Source organism: Stegostoma tigrinum, chromosome 17 (genome assembly GCF_030684315.1).
Source record: "Stegostoma tigrinum isolate sSteTig4 chromosome 17, sSteTig4.hap1, whole genome shotgun sequence".
Lineage (NCBI taxonomy): Eukaryota > Metazoa > Chordata > Chondrichthyes > Orectolobiformes > Stegostomatidae > Stegostoma > Stegostoma tigrinum.
The window spans coordinates 34772725-34791008 of NC_081370.1; the positions used below are offsets into that span (position 1 = coordinate 34772725).

General features: G+C 42.4%; 1 protein-coding gene and 1 long non-coding RNA gene across 3 annotated transcripts in view; one reads left to right on the forward strand and one right to left on the reverse strand.

Moving 5' to 3' along the window:
* LOC132210679 (uncharacterized) overlaps positions 1 to 18284 on the reverse strand; it is a 65196-nt gene that overhangs the window by 35737 nt on the left and 11175 nt on the right. The window lies entirely within an intron of this gene.
* Positions 1 to 18284, forward strand: part of LOC125459308 (uncharacterized oxidoreductase YjmC-like) — a 128343-nt gene that overhangs the window by 17694 nt on the left and 92365 nt on the right. The window contains exon 1 of one of the 2 annotated variants that reach the window (XM_059651875.1): positions 14386 to 14497. The exons of the other annotated variant lie outside the window; for it this stretch is intronic. Within the exon in view, the coding sequence (XP_059507858.1) occupies positions 14493 to 14497 (5 nt within the window). The 5' untranslated portion in view covers positions 14386 to 14492. Of the gene's footprint in view, positions 1 to 14385; positions 14498 to 18284 lie in introns of those variants that run through there. 2 annotated transcript variants of the gene reach the window in all.

Here is an 18284-nt window from a genome sequence, read left to right on the forward strand (position 1 = left end):
CAGTGTCCAATGCCTTTAACCATTTCTTGAAATAATATGGAATGTCTGAAGTCTGTCATCTGTGATGCCGGGGGCCCTCAGGCCAAAGCTGAGATGGATAATGCACCGTGCAAACCTGATGGTTACAAATACTTCCGTTTGTCTTTTGGCACTGATGTGCTGGACTTCCCTATCATTGAGAAAGGTGATGTTTGTGGAATCTCCTTTAGGACTTTTCATTGTTCACTAGTCACTTTCAAAACTTTCTTTTATCTAAGGAGATAACATAAATAATTCATGAGCTGAGTCTCACTTTTCGTGTGAGTTGCACTGAGATTTTTTGCAGGGTTTTTCACCGCAAGGCCGAATCAGTTTTCTTACTGTATCTTGCTAAACTCGCCTCATTAACTACCTGCACCATCGCTTTGGCATTCCTCTCATCCGATTCTAGTCCCATCTTGCCGCACACTGTTCCCAGAATAACTTGCCACTGCTAGATATCCTGGAATTAACTAGCATCTCTGGCACCAGTGTCATTTTTAAATGGCTCCTGTGCACCCGGACTAGCGTGTTCAATTCAGAGCTGCCCTGCACAGTGCCTGAATTTTCCCTAGATAAGGCAGGAAAGGAACATGTGTCACCTCATCTTGCAGGCAAGACCGAGAAAGCCTATTCCAGGTGGTTGATGTACAGTCTTCTTCCCTCAGAACCAGCCCAGGAGGCCCCAACACAAGACCATGCCAGCTTGATCTGAGGTTGCCACCTAGGTCGGTGCAGTCCCAGCCATCTGGAGGAATGTACAGCAATATAGGAAAAAGGTCAGTGTATTTCTCCATCCATCAGCGTTAAGTGCCACCACATTCTGTCCAATACCTGACCAATTCCAAAACCAGTTCTATCCAATCCTATCCGACATCTGAATCTTTTGTTTCTGTGGTAATGTTCTTTCTCCTGCAATGAGACAGTGTGTTATAACATCTCTGAACAGGTTGATGAGGAAACTAGGTAAAATTTAAAAGGTAGGGCTCCTTTATCGCTTCCATTTTGGGCAGCATGCTGGCACAGTTCTTAGAACTGCTGCCTCACAGCACCATGGATCCAGGTTCAATTCTGGCTTTGGTTAACTGTGTGGATTTTTACCAGGTGGCCCAGTTTCTTCCCACAGTTCAGAGATGTACAGGTTAGGTAGATTAGCCATAGTTCATGTGGCATTACAGGGATATGGTGGGATGCTGTCTGAAGGGTTGGTGGGGACTGTGGTCATGACTGTCTGTGCAGAGTTTGCACATTCCCCTGCGTCTGTGTGGATTTCTGCTGGGTGATCCAGTTTCTTTCTACAGTCTAAAGGTTAGGTGGATTGCCCATGTTTAATGTGGGATCACAGGGACGGCTGTGTCTGGTCTGCTCTTTGGAGGGTTGGTGCAGACCGATGAGCCAAATAGCCTCTATCTGAACTGTCAAGTTTCTATGATTCAACTGAGTTTAGGTTGGCACAGTGGTTAGCAGTGCTGCCTCACTGTGTCATTGACATGGGTTCAATTCCAGCCACGGGTGACTGTCTGTGTGGAGTTTGCACATGCTCCCCATGTCTGTGTGGGTAATCTTTGAGTGCTTTGGTTTCCCCCCATAGTCCAAAGATGTGCAGGTTAGGTGGATTGGCCATGGGAAATGCACAATTACAGGGATAGGGTGGGTCTGGTTGGGATGGTCTTTGGAGGGTTGGTGTAGACTTCATGGACTGAATGGTCTGCTTCCACACTGCAGGAATTTGATGATTTATGACTCATGTGATTCTCTGCTAATGTACCCACCATCCATCAGGCTTCATGCTCTACACTCTCACTATTGCCTGTAACATCTTCCCTCTTGCCGTCATTCAGCCCAACCACTAACTCTGCAAGCCCTCTGCGCTCCCTATTCACTCACTGTGGACACTTCCCCACCTGCACCAAAAGTAACAGCTCTGCCTCCCTTTTTCATCTCTCTAATATCTGCCTCGTGGTCTCATTTCAGGAGGAAAATGGCCCACAATCAGGCACAAAGACTCAAGGTGGGTGATGGGCTGCCTGACATTTGGCTTCTCAAACCTTAAGTGGAGAACATCCTGACTGATTGCTCATAGTAACTGACTGACTGACCGACTGACCATGTCCAAGCCCCTGGACTGGTGTCAGGGACTGCCTTTAACTACCATGCTGCTCCCTCCCATGCCCCCCATCCCCACAATCCCCCTTCCCCCCACCCCTACTGAAGGCTATCTCCCTTGATTTGGCTGAAGTCTGCTGACAACCATGATATGCTTCCTGGCTTTGTGTCTACCTAAACAGCCACACAGCAGGACAGTGAGCTTGGTTTCTGTGGCTGAGGGGGCAAAGTACAAAAAGGCAAGGCAAAGCAGGGTTGATATTTAGTGTGTACAGTGCATTTGGTAAGATGGGAAGTGAATATTAATAAGATTCGTTGCAGTGTTGATATGGTGTTTAATAAGCTATAATCCCATTTAATCAGCAACTTGCTACTGCCTAGCAAGAAATTCACATTGGCATTTGGCAAATGCATATAATATGGCAGGGGCAGGTCTAGTTTAGTTTGGGTTAGTTCAATTGGCTGGATGACTGGTTCGTGAAGCAGTGCAATGCCAACAGCATGTGTTCATTCCCATCACTGGCTGAGGTTAACTTGAAGAATTTTCTTTCACAACCTCTCTCCTTGCCTCAGGTGGGTGGCTTTCAGGTTAAATCACCACTAGTCATCTCATTCAAACAGATCATGTGTGAACTACCCCAGGCCTCTTCTCCTCTTTAATGGGCAGCATGGTAGCACCGTGGTCAGCACTGCAGCCTCACAGCACCAGGGACCTAGGTTCAATTCCACCCTCAGGCAACCGTCTGTGTGGAGTCTGCACATTCTTCCCACGTCTGTGTGGGTTTCCTCCGGGTGCTCCAGTTAGATGAATGGGCCATGCTAAATTGAGTAAAGTGTCCAGGAATGTGCATACTATGTGAGTTAGCCATGAGAAACACAGGATTATCGAGATAGCGTAGGGCATGAGTCAAGGTGGGATGCTCTGCAGACTTGATGGGCTGAAATGGCCTGCTTTCCACACTGTAGGGATTCTATGCAGTGGGTTGCCCTCAACAGCATGACAGACCTTGTCACACATCTAGTCTGTTTCTGACACACATCTTGCCATAGCCCACATTGTTCAGGTCTCTAAAAGATTCCACCCTATTTCTCTAATGGGGTCAACTGTAATCTTATTAAATTTGCTGGTTCAATTCCTAACCTATGAGAGGACCCCATGTTGTTTATTGCTCCATACATTTAACTCTTACACCTTTAGGCATCTAGGCTCTCCATCTTTTGAATGGTAATTACCTTGAGGATGCTTTCTCAAACCCACTTATCATTCTTTTAAAAATTCAATTCCCAAGGCAAATGAATCGTGAAACATTTTTACAATGCAAAGTACGTAGGCACTTGGATTCATGAATTAAGGTAGTGAGTAAAAACAGGGAGTGCATTTTAAATCTACACAAAGCCCTGGTTAGGTTTCAGCTACAGTACTGTGTCCATTTTTGGATTACCATAATTTAGGAGGGATGTAAGTGCCTTTAAGAAGAATGAGAGGTGATCAAATGATCCCAAGGAAGCAGAATTATCAGGTTAGTTTGGAGAACCTGGCACTGTTTCACTTGCAACAAAAGAATCATAGAATCCCTACAGTGTAGATACAGGCCATTTGCTCCATGGGGTCGCACTGACGCTCCAAAAAGCATCCAACAAGGACACCCACCCTATTTCACATAACCCTGAACTTCCCATGGTTAATCTACCTGGCCTGCACATCCCTGGACACTGCAGGGAAATTTACCATGACCAAACTATTGAACCTGCACATCTTTGGACTGAGGGAGGAAACCAGATCATCTAGTGGAAACCCACATAGACATGGGATGAACATGCAAACTCCACACAGACATTCACCGATGGCTGGAATCGAACCCAGGTCCCTGGCACTTTGAGGCAGCTAACTAACCACTGCAAAAAGCTTGAGTTTAAATTTCTGACAGGTTTAGGTAAAGTAGACAAAATAAAAGTCAGTTAGGAGTGGTTGTCAGTACAAGAATTAGGGGACATACATTGAAGGTTTTGGGAATAAATATTGGAAACTGGGAGGAAGAAAAGTTTTATACAATGAGTTGTAATGATCTGCAATTTTGTTTCATCAAGGATGGTGGAAGTGGAGACGTGAATGATTTCAGAAGGAAATTAGTCAGGCACTTGGGGGAGATAAACCTGCAGGGCAATTGGGAAAATGTGGAGGTATGAGATTGACTGGATTGGTCTATAGAAAGCCAGGTGAACTTGATGGACCAAATAGCCATCTTCTATACCATAATCATTCCATCTCTGTATCAGAGCACAGAATTTATTTCCAGAATCACAGCCAATATGTATCCCTCAATCAACGTTTTAGATAACAGATTATCAGTCATTATCCCATTGCAATTGTGGGATCTTGTTATTTACAAACTGAATGATTACTTAGTTCTCTATTGCTTTATGTAAATGATGATGGGATACAGTGAAATCATGATGGGTCAAAACCTGAAACTTTGATTTATTATCAGTAGTTACACTGCAGAATCTGAAATTCAACAAAAAACAGCCCATGATAAGCCAAAGGTCCAGACTGGTAACTAAAGATAACTAAACTCATGCAAGGTTGTCTCACGGCTGCACCAAACAATCACAGCAGGGTAGGGAAAGCTGCAGTGTAAAATCATAGTCAAACCATCATTCAACAACAAGAATTCAATGAAATGCCGCAAAGACAGCTAAACCTGTGAGAAAGTAAGAAGTGCTGTCGATTAGATACAAAGTGAAGTTGATACAGCAAATGAAAAAATGTGGTGCAAAGCAAAAGGCAAATATTGCTAAGGAAATTCCTTAGCAATAGACTTTGCAAACCATTCCGAAGCACAAGGCAAAATTTTTTGAACATTTTGACAAGTAGATGTACTCTCCATCATGGAAGAGAAGGAGAACAACTACCCCTCCTGATGTTGAAGAAACCCTGCTAGACAGCTCAGGTAGACAATATCCTCATCTCTGGCATAATCCTGCCAGATAGTGGACTTATCCTGGCAAAATGACTGGGTCACAAAGGGTTCATCCATTGGATGGACCCATTCAAGATAAGTCTATATGATAAGGAGCCGCAGCAACTGGGCACCTACCTGATCAGGTCTGAAATTCCAAAGCATGTTCTATACACAAAAAGCAGAACAAATCCAACCAGGCCAATTACCACCCTTTTACTCAAATGTCAGTAGAACATTGTGAAAGGTGTCATCAACAGTCAAGCAATAAACTACTCACTTATGGTCATTTTGAGTTCCACATAACTCCTGACCACATTTCAGCCTTAATTCAAACATGGATAAACAGCACAATTCCAGAGATGAGAGTGACAGCCTTTGACTTCAAGGCTGCATTTGCCTGAGTTTGGCATCAAAGTGCCATCGCGAAACTGGAGCCAATAGGAATCTGGGGGGTGGAGACTGCGGTGTAACATCTTCACTTGTTGGAGTCATACCTGGCACTAAGGAAGACCTTGTGGTTATTGGACAGCTCTGTAGGATTTCTTAAGGATAATGTCCTCGGCCCAACCATCTTCAGCCTCTTAATGACTGGCCTTCCCTCTATCATAAGGTCAAAAGAAGGAATGTTTGCCAATAACTCCATAATATGAGGCACCATTTGTGATTCCCCAGATACTGAAACAATCCATGTCAGCACATGGAGAATATGTCAGTTTGAGCTGACAAGTGATAAGTGGCATTCATGGCACAGAGGTTCCAAGCAATGACCATCTCCATTAAGAGAATTTAAGATCACCCTTTGATATTCAATGTTATTACCAGGACTGAATCCCCCAGTCACAACACCCTGGCCATTCCCATTAACCCAAAGCTGAATTGGAAAAATCAAGTAAATACTATGGCTACAAGAGCTGATCTGAAGCTCAGTATCCTGCAGCAAGAAGGAACGTTGGAACATAAGAAAACAGGAACAGTAGCGATCCTTTTATCCCTTCGTGTCAGCCCTGCCATTCAATATAATCATGGTTGATCAAATGCTTCAATACACATTTTATCAAGACCATGCCAATAACGCTGTATGCCATTGGTGATCAGAAATCTATCGATCTCAGTCTTAAACAAATTCAAACACTGAGCTTCCACAGCTCTCTGTGATGGATAATTCTAAAGGTGTACAACCTTCTGAGTAAAAAGAATTCACCTCATCTCATAATTAAGTAGCTTCCCTCTCATTTTTAAACTGTGTCCAACCAGGGGAAACATCTTGTTTGCAGTTACCCACAGTAACTCTCCAATTCATTCCCAAAGCCTGTCCACTAGCTACAAAGCACATGTTAGGAGTGTGATGGAATACAATCCTTGCTGGGGGTGGCACAGTGGCTCAGTGGTTAGTGCTGCTGCCTCACAGTGCCAGGGGCCTGGGTTTGATTCTAACTTTGGGTGACTGTGTGGAGTTTGCACATTCTCCTCTGTATGTGTTTCCTCCCACAGTCCAAAGATGTGCAGGTTAGCTGGATTGGTCATGGAAAATGAAGGGTTACGGTGTTAGGGTAGGGAGGCAGGTTTAGGTGGGATGCTTTTCAGAGGGTCAGTGTAGACTTGATGGGCTGAATGGCTTGCATCCATATTGTAGAGATTCTATCCCTGAATGAGTGTAGCTCCAACAACACTCAAGAAGCTTGATAGCATCTGGAACAAAGCAGCCCACCTGATTAGTACCATATACATAAACAATCATTTCCTCCACCATTAAGTCTCACTAGCAGCAATATTATCAGTTACAAGATGCACTGCAGAAATTTATCACAGCTCCTTAGCAACCAGGTTCCAAAGCAACAACCACTATCCTCTAGGAGACAAAAGCAACTGATACACGGGAACACCACCACCGCTTACAAGTTCCCCTCCATGCCACTCACTATCCTGACTTGGAAGTTTATCACAGTTCCTTCAGTGTCATTGAGTCAAAATTCTGCAATTCCTTTCCTAACAGCATTGTGGGTCTACCTATAGCAAATGAACTAAGGTATTTCAAGTAGACAGCTCACGACCACCTTCACGAGGGCACCTAGGGATGGGCGAGAAATGCTGGTCAGCCAGTGACATCCATGAATGAATGAAAAAAATGACAGCAGCAATGACAGGCGATTGGCTGCAAAATGGTTTCTGCTCAGATTCTGAAGAAGAAAGCACTTAGGAACATTTTAAAGTGATTATACCAGACTGTCTCTCAACTTTTTAGAAACATAGAGACAAAGAATTAAGGAGCAGGAATAGGCCATCTGGCCATTTGCTTTTGCACCACCATTCAGTATGATCATGAGGCTCAGAAAATCTCATGGATGTCTTCCAGCATTTCTCAAGATCGGGAAGTGGACAATTTGTGTCAATGGAAGAAGAGGAAGATTATTGACATTACGGAGGACGGCCTTATGTACCTTGACGTCGCTGGTCTCAATAGCATCAAGTTCTTGCTTCCCAACACCAAGGTAAAGCCTCAGCCACTGGATTAGGGAAGATTAGAGACCTAACAACCAACTACCCAATGTGTTGATATTACATGCTAGAGCAGAGCGCATTCAGCAAAGTCTTTAGCAGTTAAGTGCCCTCCACTGCTTAGAGAATGAAACAGCATAACAGAAATGGGATCAGATGGGGATAGAGCAACGACATGGAAATGAATGTAACAATAAATATCTTGTAATCAGTTTTGTTTCTCCTCACACTTGTGCATGCGTGTGTTAGTTTATTAGAAGAGTAGATATTTTTATATATTTGAACAGTCCAACGATTTATCATTAATCGTTGAGTAAACTTACTTCTGGCATTAAATCAACTATGTGTGGTTGGTTAAATAACCTGAGTTAGTCTTAATATTTAGAATCTGTTACAGTCTAAGATTTATAGACATTTTTAATCAACCTATTTAGATATGCTATGATACACCTTTGAAACAGGTGGAACTTGAAGCCAGATTTGCACAGTGGCACAGTCCTTAGCACTGCTGCCTCACAGCACCAGAGTTCAATTCCAGACTTCAGCAACTGTCTGTGTGGAGTTTGCATGTTCTCCCCACGTCTGTGTTGGTCCCCTCTTACACTCTAGTTTTCCTCCCACAGTCCTAAGATGTGCAGGTTAGGTGGATTGGCAATGCCATTAAATAAAAAAGAAATTGCCCCATACTATCCAGAGATGTGTAGGTTAAATGGCTAAAAACTCAATGGTTGGTTGGGGGTAGGGTGTAGTCTGATGGGATGCTCTTTGGATGGAGGGTGAAGATTTGATGAGCCAAATGGTCTCTTTATTCTCTGTGGGGATTCTATGATTCACAGATAAATATGCTATGACTTGACCACAAGAACCCTCAAAATATTTCTAATCAACCTGCCTATACATTTTATTACAAACATCCAAGGCAGGTAGGGCACTGCCATTAAGCTGTGCTGTTGGTCATGTACCTGCTTCTGTGTATTCTGGGCTCAGAGAGAAGTGGCATGTAACTAATAATTTAGCGTAACAGACAACAGGGCCTTAAAGCCTACGGACAGGATTTGCCTGGTGTAGCTAACTGAGTTCAGAGCGCAGGACACAAAAAAACCCCAAGTGCAGTACCAGCTTGGTGAAGCTAACTTTCTGAGAAGTGAAGCTGAGCCTGTGAGTAACTGCTGGTGTTCAATTGCCTGAATCCAGAAATCAGGGGAAGTTAGGTCTAGGAAAGGAACATGAGCAATCATTGTGGTTGTCCATGATAGAGTGACTTTTGAAGTAGTTTTAATGCCAGATCTACAAACATGAAGAATTGGAACTCTTTGTAAAAGTTTAGTTAAATTTGATAACTTGTTGTGTGATTAACATCGAAGGGGAAAGTGATAAATTCAATGAATTGTCTTGACTGGACTTGCTCATTAATGTGCCCTTTGGGGTGCTCAACCATAGTTATGCTCTACTTCTCATATTTACCTCTGTTTAATTTTGGCTTCGTTTCCTGTATACTGATAGTACATTCTCAGTCATATATATGAGCAGATGACTAGAATCACCTCAGGGCATGATCCATGGCCACCAGCTGCGTGCATCCTCATTTACAGACAGTGGCATCTGACATTTGCTAGCCCCTCATAATCTTTGTGGTACCTCTCCTATCCAGTTGCAGGCCACTTAGAAATACACACACATGCATTGCAGGGCACAGCTACAAGTACTGCTACAAGAATACATAGCATGAAGGAACACGTACCCAGTTTACAGAGTGGACTGACCTGTTCATCAACTTGCTGCCAAGTTATCTGCAATGAGTAACTCCCTTCCCATCTCCCCAGTGTCTGTCTATGATCTACAAGCAATAAGTCAGGGGTGTGATGGAATTCTCTCTGTTTATCTGAATGAGTAAATCTCTGACAACAATCAGCTAGCTCAGCACCGTACAGTACAAAGCAGTCCACTTGATAAGCAACCAATGATGAACAGTGGCAGCAATATGTACCACAAACAAAATGCACTTTAGCAATTCACCAATGCTCCTTTGACAATGCTTTCTTGAAGCCAGGACCCCTACCACAAGTGTGGCAGATGTTTGGGAAAACCACCATCTGCAAGCTCCCCTCTTCAGTCACACACCATCTGGACTTGGAACATATCACCCTTCCTTTACTGCTGCAGGGTTGAAATCCTTTACACCTTTGCCAACATCATTGAGGGTGTAACAACATCACATGGACTGTTTTGCATTTATAGCTCCTTTATGCAAACTCACCAACATCATACACAGGACTGGTAAACCTTAATGTAGGGTGAACTTATTTGAAGACTCCAACTAATACACAGGATAGTTCAACAGAAAGATCTTTTTAGGGATTCACTAACTTAACATTACTCACAGCTACAGCTGTACATCAGTCACTATGAAGTGCATGCTGGTCACATGCCACTTTACATTCTCATTCCTTTTCTTTGTTTATATTCTCTCAAAGTGATGTATCAACAAATTTCAGTGATTCAAGATGATAAGTCACCACCAACAGCTCAAAGACATTAACGATGGGAAGCAAATGCCAGCCCCAGGGAGTGTGCCCAGCCCGCTGAAAAAATGTAAAAGACACTGGTGAACACGAACTGAAGATTCACATTTACTCCTATACATGGAGAAAAAAAATTGAAACTTTGTGGGAGAGATTTGTATGTTTGTATATATGTGATGTGTTTCTCTGTAAGGAAAAGTTTAAAGTACGTAAAACATAGAAACATAGAATGAAAGTAAAGGACCAGGGCTGATCATCCAACTGAGTACCCTGTTCCCGCTTTCTCCCCATATCCTTTGATCTCTTTAGCCCTAACAACTACGACTCAATCTTCCTTATAAGTCCAGAATATTTTGCCCCAACCGTTTCCTGCGGCAGAGAATTCCACAGGTTCACCACTTTCTGGGTGGAGAAATTTCTCCTCATCTCTGTCCCAAAAAGGCCTACTCCTTATTGTTAGACTGTAACCCCTGGTTCTGAACTCCCTGGTCAAGAATAACCTTCCTGGATGTTCCCTCTCTACTCCTGATAGAATTCTATGAGAGCTCCCCCTCATTCTTCTAAACTCTAGTGAATATACTCATAACCAATCCAGTCTCTCCCCCTAAGTCAGTCCCACCATCCCAGGAATCTATGTGGTAAACCTGCTGTGTACTCCCTCAATAGCCAGAACATCATTCCTCCAATAAGGCGACCAAAACTGCTCGCAATGTGATCTTAGCAAGGCATTCCTGCTCCTGTACTTAAATCCTCTGGCTACAAAGGCTAATATACTACTTGTCTGCTTCACTACTTAGTGCATCTGTATGCTTACTTCCAGTCACTGGTGCGAGGACACTCAAGCCTTGCTGCATCATCCCGATCCCCAATCTATTGCCATTCAGATAATACTCAGCATAAGAGATAACCTCAAATTTTTCCACATTATACTGCTTCCGCCATGTATTTTCACACTTACCTTGTTCAAATCACAATGATTTACATCCTCCTCAACGGACACATGAACAGCACGCTGATTCAGTGGTTAGCACTGCTGCCATGCAAAGCCAGGGACTCAGATTGGACCAGAGCCTTGGGTGAATATGTGGAGTTTGAACATTCTCCTTATGTTTGCACATTTGTTGGGTACTCCCGTTTCCTCCCACACTCCAAAGATGTGCAGGTTAGAAGGATTGGCTATGCTAAAATTGTCCATAGTGTTTCAGGGATGTGTAGGCCATGTAGATTAGCCATGGAAAATGTGGGATTACAGGGATACAGAAGGGGTCTAGGTCAGGGTGGGATGCTCTTCGGAGGGTCACTGCTGACTCAGTGGGCTGAATGGCCTGCTTACTTACTGTAGAGATTCTATGATATCCTCCCATCCACCAGCTTTATGTCATCTGCAAATTGAAGACATGACATCGTTTCCTCATCAAAATCATGAATGTATATTTGTAAATAGCTGGGGTCCAAGCACTTATCACTGTATATCCCACTTGTCACTTGGGAAAAGACCCAATAATTCCTACTCTTTGCATCTTTCTAGCTGCCAGCCAGTTCTCAATTAATTTCTGCACATGAATTCCAATCCCACTGCCTAGATTCCAATTCAATTCTTCACCACCTGGCTTTCTGAAATAGGAACACCACCAATGTCAGCCATGCTTCTCTAGTTACAAGCTAAGATGTAACAGAAGCAGCAGACACACCTTCTATTCATCACACAGGACAAGATGTGTGTACCTTACAACAAGCCATGAGGATTATGCACAAATAGTGCACTACACAGGGAATGCACACCATCCACAAATAGGCTGGGCACTGCGCATTATACAAGGTGGGGGAGGCGATGGCCTGGTGATATTATCGCTGGACTGCTAATCCAGAGACCTAGACAACATCCCAGGGACCCGGTTTTGAATCTTGCCACGGCAGAGGGTGGAATTTGAATTCAATAAATATCTGGAATTAAGAATCTAAAGATGACCATGAATCCATTGCCAATTTTTGGAAAAACTCATCTGGTTCATTAATGTCCTTTAGGGAAGAAAACTGTCATCCTTACCTGGTCTGCCCTACAACGTGACTCCAGACCCACAGCAATGTGGTTGACTCTTAACTGCTATCTAGGTAATTAGGGTTGGGCAATAATGCTGCCTAGCCAGCGATGCTCTGCTCCCATGAATGAATAAAGGAAATAAAAGGTCCATTGCACATACAGGATAGAGACCATATATCATTTTGGGTCCATAAATTGTACAGATACAATGTACATGGGGTTCTGCTGTAACACAGTAGTTGCATTATTGTGCAACATCACATCATAGAAAATTGTACTGTAGAAATAACAGAGCCTAAGGGAAAAGCAGGGTTGGTGCAGACCACTCAAAAAAAAACACTCAAAATTGCTCTAAAATCACTCAAAATCCTAACACAAAGGAAAGCACAGTTTAAATAAATGTTTAGTTCATAGCTAATAATGAAACAAAAGCAAATTTAACACCTTATCTAGAAAAACTGTCAAGATGACTTGATTGGGGAGGAGGTTTTAAGGTTGCTGTGTTAATGCAGGGGCTGAAGATCGTCATCATCATCATCATGATCATAATCATCGCCTTCAGGCTGTAGGGTTAAGATGAAAAGTAGTTCATCCCAAAGTGGATGGCTGTGGTTCATTGTCTTCTCTCTGTTTCTTGGGGGTTGGCTTAAAAAAGACATCAGTTTTTGCTGCTTTGCCCTTTTTCTTCTTTCACGAAGAAGCTGCTCATAGGGTGCCAAATAAGATCTTATTCCACTAACATGCCACCATGCTGTGTTCTACATTGTAACTGTTGTTCTCTAAGAGCTGTAACTGCTTCTCAATTTCCTTCAGGATAGAAGGCAAAACAGAAATGAAATGTTCCCACGGTGCTGCATCCTGGCCCTCATCTTCTTCATCTCCAGCTTCCACAACCCCCTCAGTAACAAGTTGTTGTAGATCAGCTGTAGAGTGGTCTTCACAATGGGACTCAGGCAGCTCTTCAACATCCTCACTCTGCACTTCTACAAATCCAACCTGCTGTGCAAGATCAACACAATGTTCTTTGATTCTTGGAAGCTTCTCTGACGGCTCAAAGGTTTTAAAATCTTGAAAAAAATCTGGGAGAAGCTTCCGCCAAACTGCATGCAAGCAGTCCTTACTGATATCAGCCAAGGCCTCCACAACAATGTCAACTGCATTCTTGATGTTAAAGCTTTTCCAAAATTGAAGAACACTGGACAAAACCCACAAAACAATCACGCGATGTCATTTCTGAAGAAGGGACCCAACCCAAGACATCAACTTTTCTGCTCCTCTGATGCTGCCTGGCATGTTATGTTCCTCCAGCTCCACACTGTGTTATTATGTGATATCAATGTGTACTCCTCTGCGCACCGATAGAATCACATTACAGCCAACACAAGTTTGTGTTTTATAAATAGCGTTCCCCTATTCATTAGTCATGTTACAGCCAATTCGCATTGCCAGAACATGCTTATGGCAAAAGCCTCTGCATAGTACAGGACAAGGACAATACATCATCCAGGAGTATGCATCTTACAAGGACTACACATCAAACGAGAATCGCACATGATACAGGACAGGGATCATGCACCAGACACAGACCATATCAGATAATACATTTTACAGGGAGTGTGCAACATACAGGAGAGGGAACCTTCATCATATGATGACTGTACATCAATCATAATTTTTGTTTTAAGTAGTCATTCTTCTGCTTTATTTTAGGCATTATTCTATAATTATGTTCTTTCTCACTAACTACTCTCCAGTTCTTCGCTTCCTATCTCTTCTCCCATTTCTTCGATCTCTTGTTTCCCAATTTGTCATTTTCTCTCCTACTCTCTCTTCCAGCTCTCTTTCTCTCTCCAAGTTTCTTACCCAGTTCACCACTCTCCCAATTTCTCGTGCTCCCTTCTAGTCTGTTTTCTTCTCTCTTCCCTTGTGCTCCCATTCTCTTGTTGCTTCAATAACATTTTCAGTGGACCCTCCTGAATGCTGTTCTCCTTCTCCCACCAAGGACCAATGGTCTAGGGTGCTCTTCATATGAAAGGAGTAACTACAAACTTGACTGAAATGTTGTTAGATGCAAATTAAATTTTGACCTCCACCCATCCTGTTGTTAATTTTATTTTCCAACAGGTGGAAGCTGCAGGGTAAGTTTTCAAATCACTTCTTGTCATTGGTGTGTTGAATATCACATGAGTTTTGAACCTTAAGGAATAAATTGTCTCCTTAGCAACACATCACATGCTACCTGTAAGGAGACAAGTAGTGATTGGATAATTAGAGGCTTACACGGAGGCTGCAACTTCATTAATTGAACTCGTTCACAGTTATCACACGCCAAATTGCGAGATCATCATGAGGTATGTTTAAGCCTTTAAAACTAAGTTGTTGAATGGCTTGCAGGTGAAAATTGAGTTTTTGCACAAAGCATTTCCTCTGCCCAATATGGTGGAGACTAAAGAATCCTCTGTAATGAGACTGTTGATATGTTTTCAAGGTGCAGTGTTCAAGTAACAAAACTGAACTAAAGCACAGAACGTTTGGAATACTCAGCAGGTCGGATAGCGTCTGTGGAGAGGGACAGAGTTAACATTTCAGGTCAATATCCTTAGGACCAGAAATATTCCACTATTTTTCTCTCCCTTCCTGTGGATTAGCCTGACCTGCTGAATATTTCCAGCATTATCTGTTTATATTTTTATGAACCTGAACTGCTCCAAAAGAGCCACTACTCCGCGACTGTAAGCAGAGTTGCAGGGCTGTAGGCAAAAAGCAAGGGTTTGGAACTTGCATGGGAGAAGTGGGCCAATACCCACCTTATATGCTTTAAAATTCTACAATCATGGTATCATTTGCAAAAGTAACAGCAAAGAACTTAACATCACTTTAAATTTCTCATTTTCCAATTGTTTAAAAATCTTCATTTTGATTTGACTGAGCTCAAGTATAAAAGTACATAAGTACAATGAAAAGTGTATAATGTTGCCACATAAGGCACCATCTCAGGCATAAGTACCCAGGACAGAATCTTAAGAATAATATAGAAAGAAAGAACAAAATTCAATACTTCAGCAATTATAGTATGGCATAGCAATTGTAGGTTTGGTTGAATCTCAAGGGATTATATCAGCATGAAAAACAAGGGGTGGCATGGTAGTTCAGTGGTTAGCACCGCTGCCTCACAGCACCAGGGATCTGGGTTCAATCCCACCTTTGGGCAACTGTCTCTGTGGAGTTTACACATTCTCCCTTTGTCTGCATGGGTTTCCTGCCACAGGTTAGATGAATTGTCCATGTTAAATTGCTCATTGTGTCCAGGAATGTACTGGCCACAGGTGAGGGTGAGTTGCTCTTCAGAGGGTCAGTATGGATTTGATGGGCTAAATGGCTTACTCTCACACTGTAGGGATTCTTTGAGCTTGTTTCAGGGTGTGAATCCTGCCTTATGGCAAGACTGTGTGTAACATTATGTCAGAACTTGTTCCTAATGGTAATCTGTTTCCTGTTGTTGCCACTGAATACAACCCAGTCATCTAATTTTAATGTTTAAGACAATAATCCACAGGCGACCAAGAGAATTCACAGCCAGAGCTATTAAACTGCGTCACATTCAGTTGAGAACAGTGGTGCCCAGCCAGAAAACAGAGAGAAATGGGGGATCTATTTACAGTGATATTGATGCATCACAAGGATGGCAAAACTTTAATATTTACAAGTGTAGAATGATTTATCCCAATGGGTTTCCTCCAAGGTCCCAGAGTCACAGATTCGACTCAATTACATTCACTTTATCTGACATTGCTAAGTTGTTTATGCCATAGACATATCAAACCCTCTCAAAATAAATTAAGAAGACAGCCGAGATCCTAACTTTTTTTTATTTTAAAGTAAGTGTAGGGTGTTGCATTCGGTTGCAATTTGATTAAACTACTCAACTTTAAGCAAAATGCACTTTAATTTTTACATTACAGTTAAAATACAGAGAAGACAAAAATAAAAGAAAATAATTTGCATAACGGTACCTCTATCAAAATGCTTAACAAAAACATATATATATATATATATATATATATAAACTACTGCTAATTAACTGTACCAATATAGTAACAACCACTTGGCAAAGGCAAATTCAGTAAAAAAGATTGTCTCACATGCAATTCTCGCCGTAGGAGGAGAACCCCAGCTTTTAGCTGCACAGAAAAAGGAATAAGAGCTTTCACATCCAACTTCAAGACCCCAGCAACTGCAGAAAGCTAAACTTAAAATCCTCAATGGGAGCTTGATCGCATTCACTCAGTTGCTTCTGTTTTTCCAACTTAAAAAAACGCAAGCACTTAAAGTTGTTTACTTAATTGGCTCTGAGCAGACCACTCGTTACGTCTGTCTCAATGTTTCTTCATAAAAAAATCCACAACAAAATACACCTCTTAAAGCTATGGTATCGTCACAATAAGCGTCACACTAAAGGCTGTGCACCTTGAAAACATTTGGCTATAGTGTCCGTGACCTATGCTCTAGTGATAGCCATGCCTCTGGCCAAGCTGTCCCAGAAAAACTTTTGTCTGAAGGAAACATTTTTGAATGTTGCTAACTGAATGGAATGAGGAGTGTATTAGTCTAGTTTTGGTATGTGGGTATCACTGTTACGGCATCTTTTTGACACTGATCCAAGTGCAAACCTAAAGATGAGATGACAACCTTGTGAAACTACAACACAGGACTATGTGCATGTCAAACAGCATTAGCAACAACTTATAGAGATAATCTATTCTACAACTAATGGATTGGATCCATACTCCTGCCATATCCAGTTGTGATGGACAATTAGATAAAGGCAATGTCACCATAGTCCCAGAAAGGCATAGGACTGCTCTTTCATAAAGAGAGATGACTGGTGATAAGTTTAACCTGTGGGTCATCATGCCTCGGGTGAAGGGTGAGGTTGAGAAAGCAGGAACTACATAGTAACCTCAGCTGTTGCAGTGGTCAATTAAACAAATCCACAAATATCCACTAACGGGGAGCCCAGCACATCAGTGCAAAAGATGAAGCTGAAGCATTTGCATCAATCTTCAACCATAAGTGTCAGGTAGATAATCCAGTTCCATCAGCTCTAGATATCCCCAAAGCACAGATGCCAATCTTCAGTTATTTCAATTTATTTGATATGGTATCAAGAAACAAACTGAGGCACTGAATGTTGCTATGGACTCTTACATCATTCTAGCTATAGTACTAATTACGTGTGCTCTAAACCTTGCCGTACCCTGAGCTAAGTTGTTCCAGTGCAGCCACAAAATTGGCATCTACTCAAGAATATGTTAAATTGTTCAGATGCGCTCGGTTCATAAAGGCAGGACAAACCCAACCCAGCCAATTAACTGCCCCATCGTCCATAAAGTAATTCAGGGATTATGCTGCTACCTGCAAACCCACTCTCTATCCTGACTTGGAAAATATCACTGTTCCTTCAGCGTCGTGCAGTAAAAATTCAAGAATTCCCTCCTAGGAGCAGTGATAGTCTAACTACAGCACATGAGCTGCAGCAGTTCAAGAAGACAGCTCACCACCACCTTCTCAAGACCAACTAGAGACAGGCAATAATGTGGTGACTCAGACAGCGATGCCCATGGCCCACGAATGACTAAAAAAGGGTGACCAAAAGCATGTGAATGAAGAAGGATTTGTGGAGCAAGGAAAACATCCTCCTCAAAGAAAACTAACCACTGACAACTAACCAAGTGCTTTCATTGATATAGGACCTTTAAAAAAAACACTCATTTCCCTTGGTTCCTACTTAAACATACTCCACACCCTTGACATACTGCTCAGTGGTGCACAGGTGGTGAAGTCACAGATTTCAGCCTTCCACTGAAAATCTGGATAACCATCAGCCACTTCAGGAGTGACCAGGGTCAATGTGGATCATGAGTAACAGCTCAAATTGTGACTGTGGCCATCCGAGTCTGACAATTTTCCTTATACTGAACTCCTGTCCGGGGGGAAGTGAGAAGGTGATTAGTTAAGGCTGGCTGAAATATCAAAGTGTTTGGGGAATGAGTGTGAGAGTGAGATGTGACAGGGCTGAATATTAAGATGCAGAGTGAGAAGCACAAGATCTGTGGGTGTGATAGTAAATGTTATTAA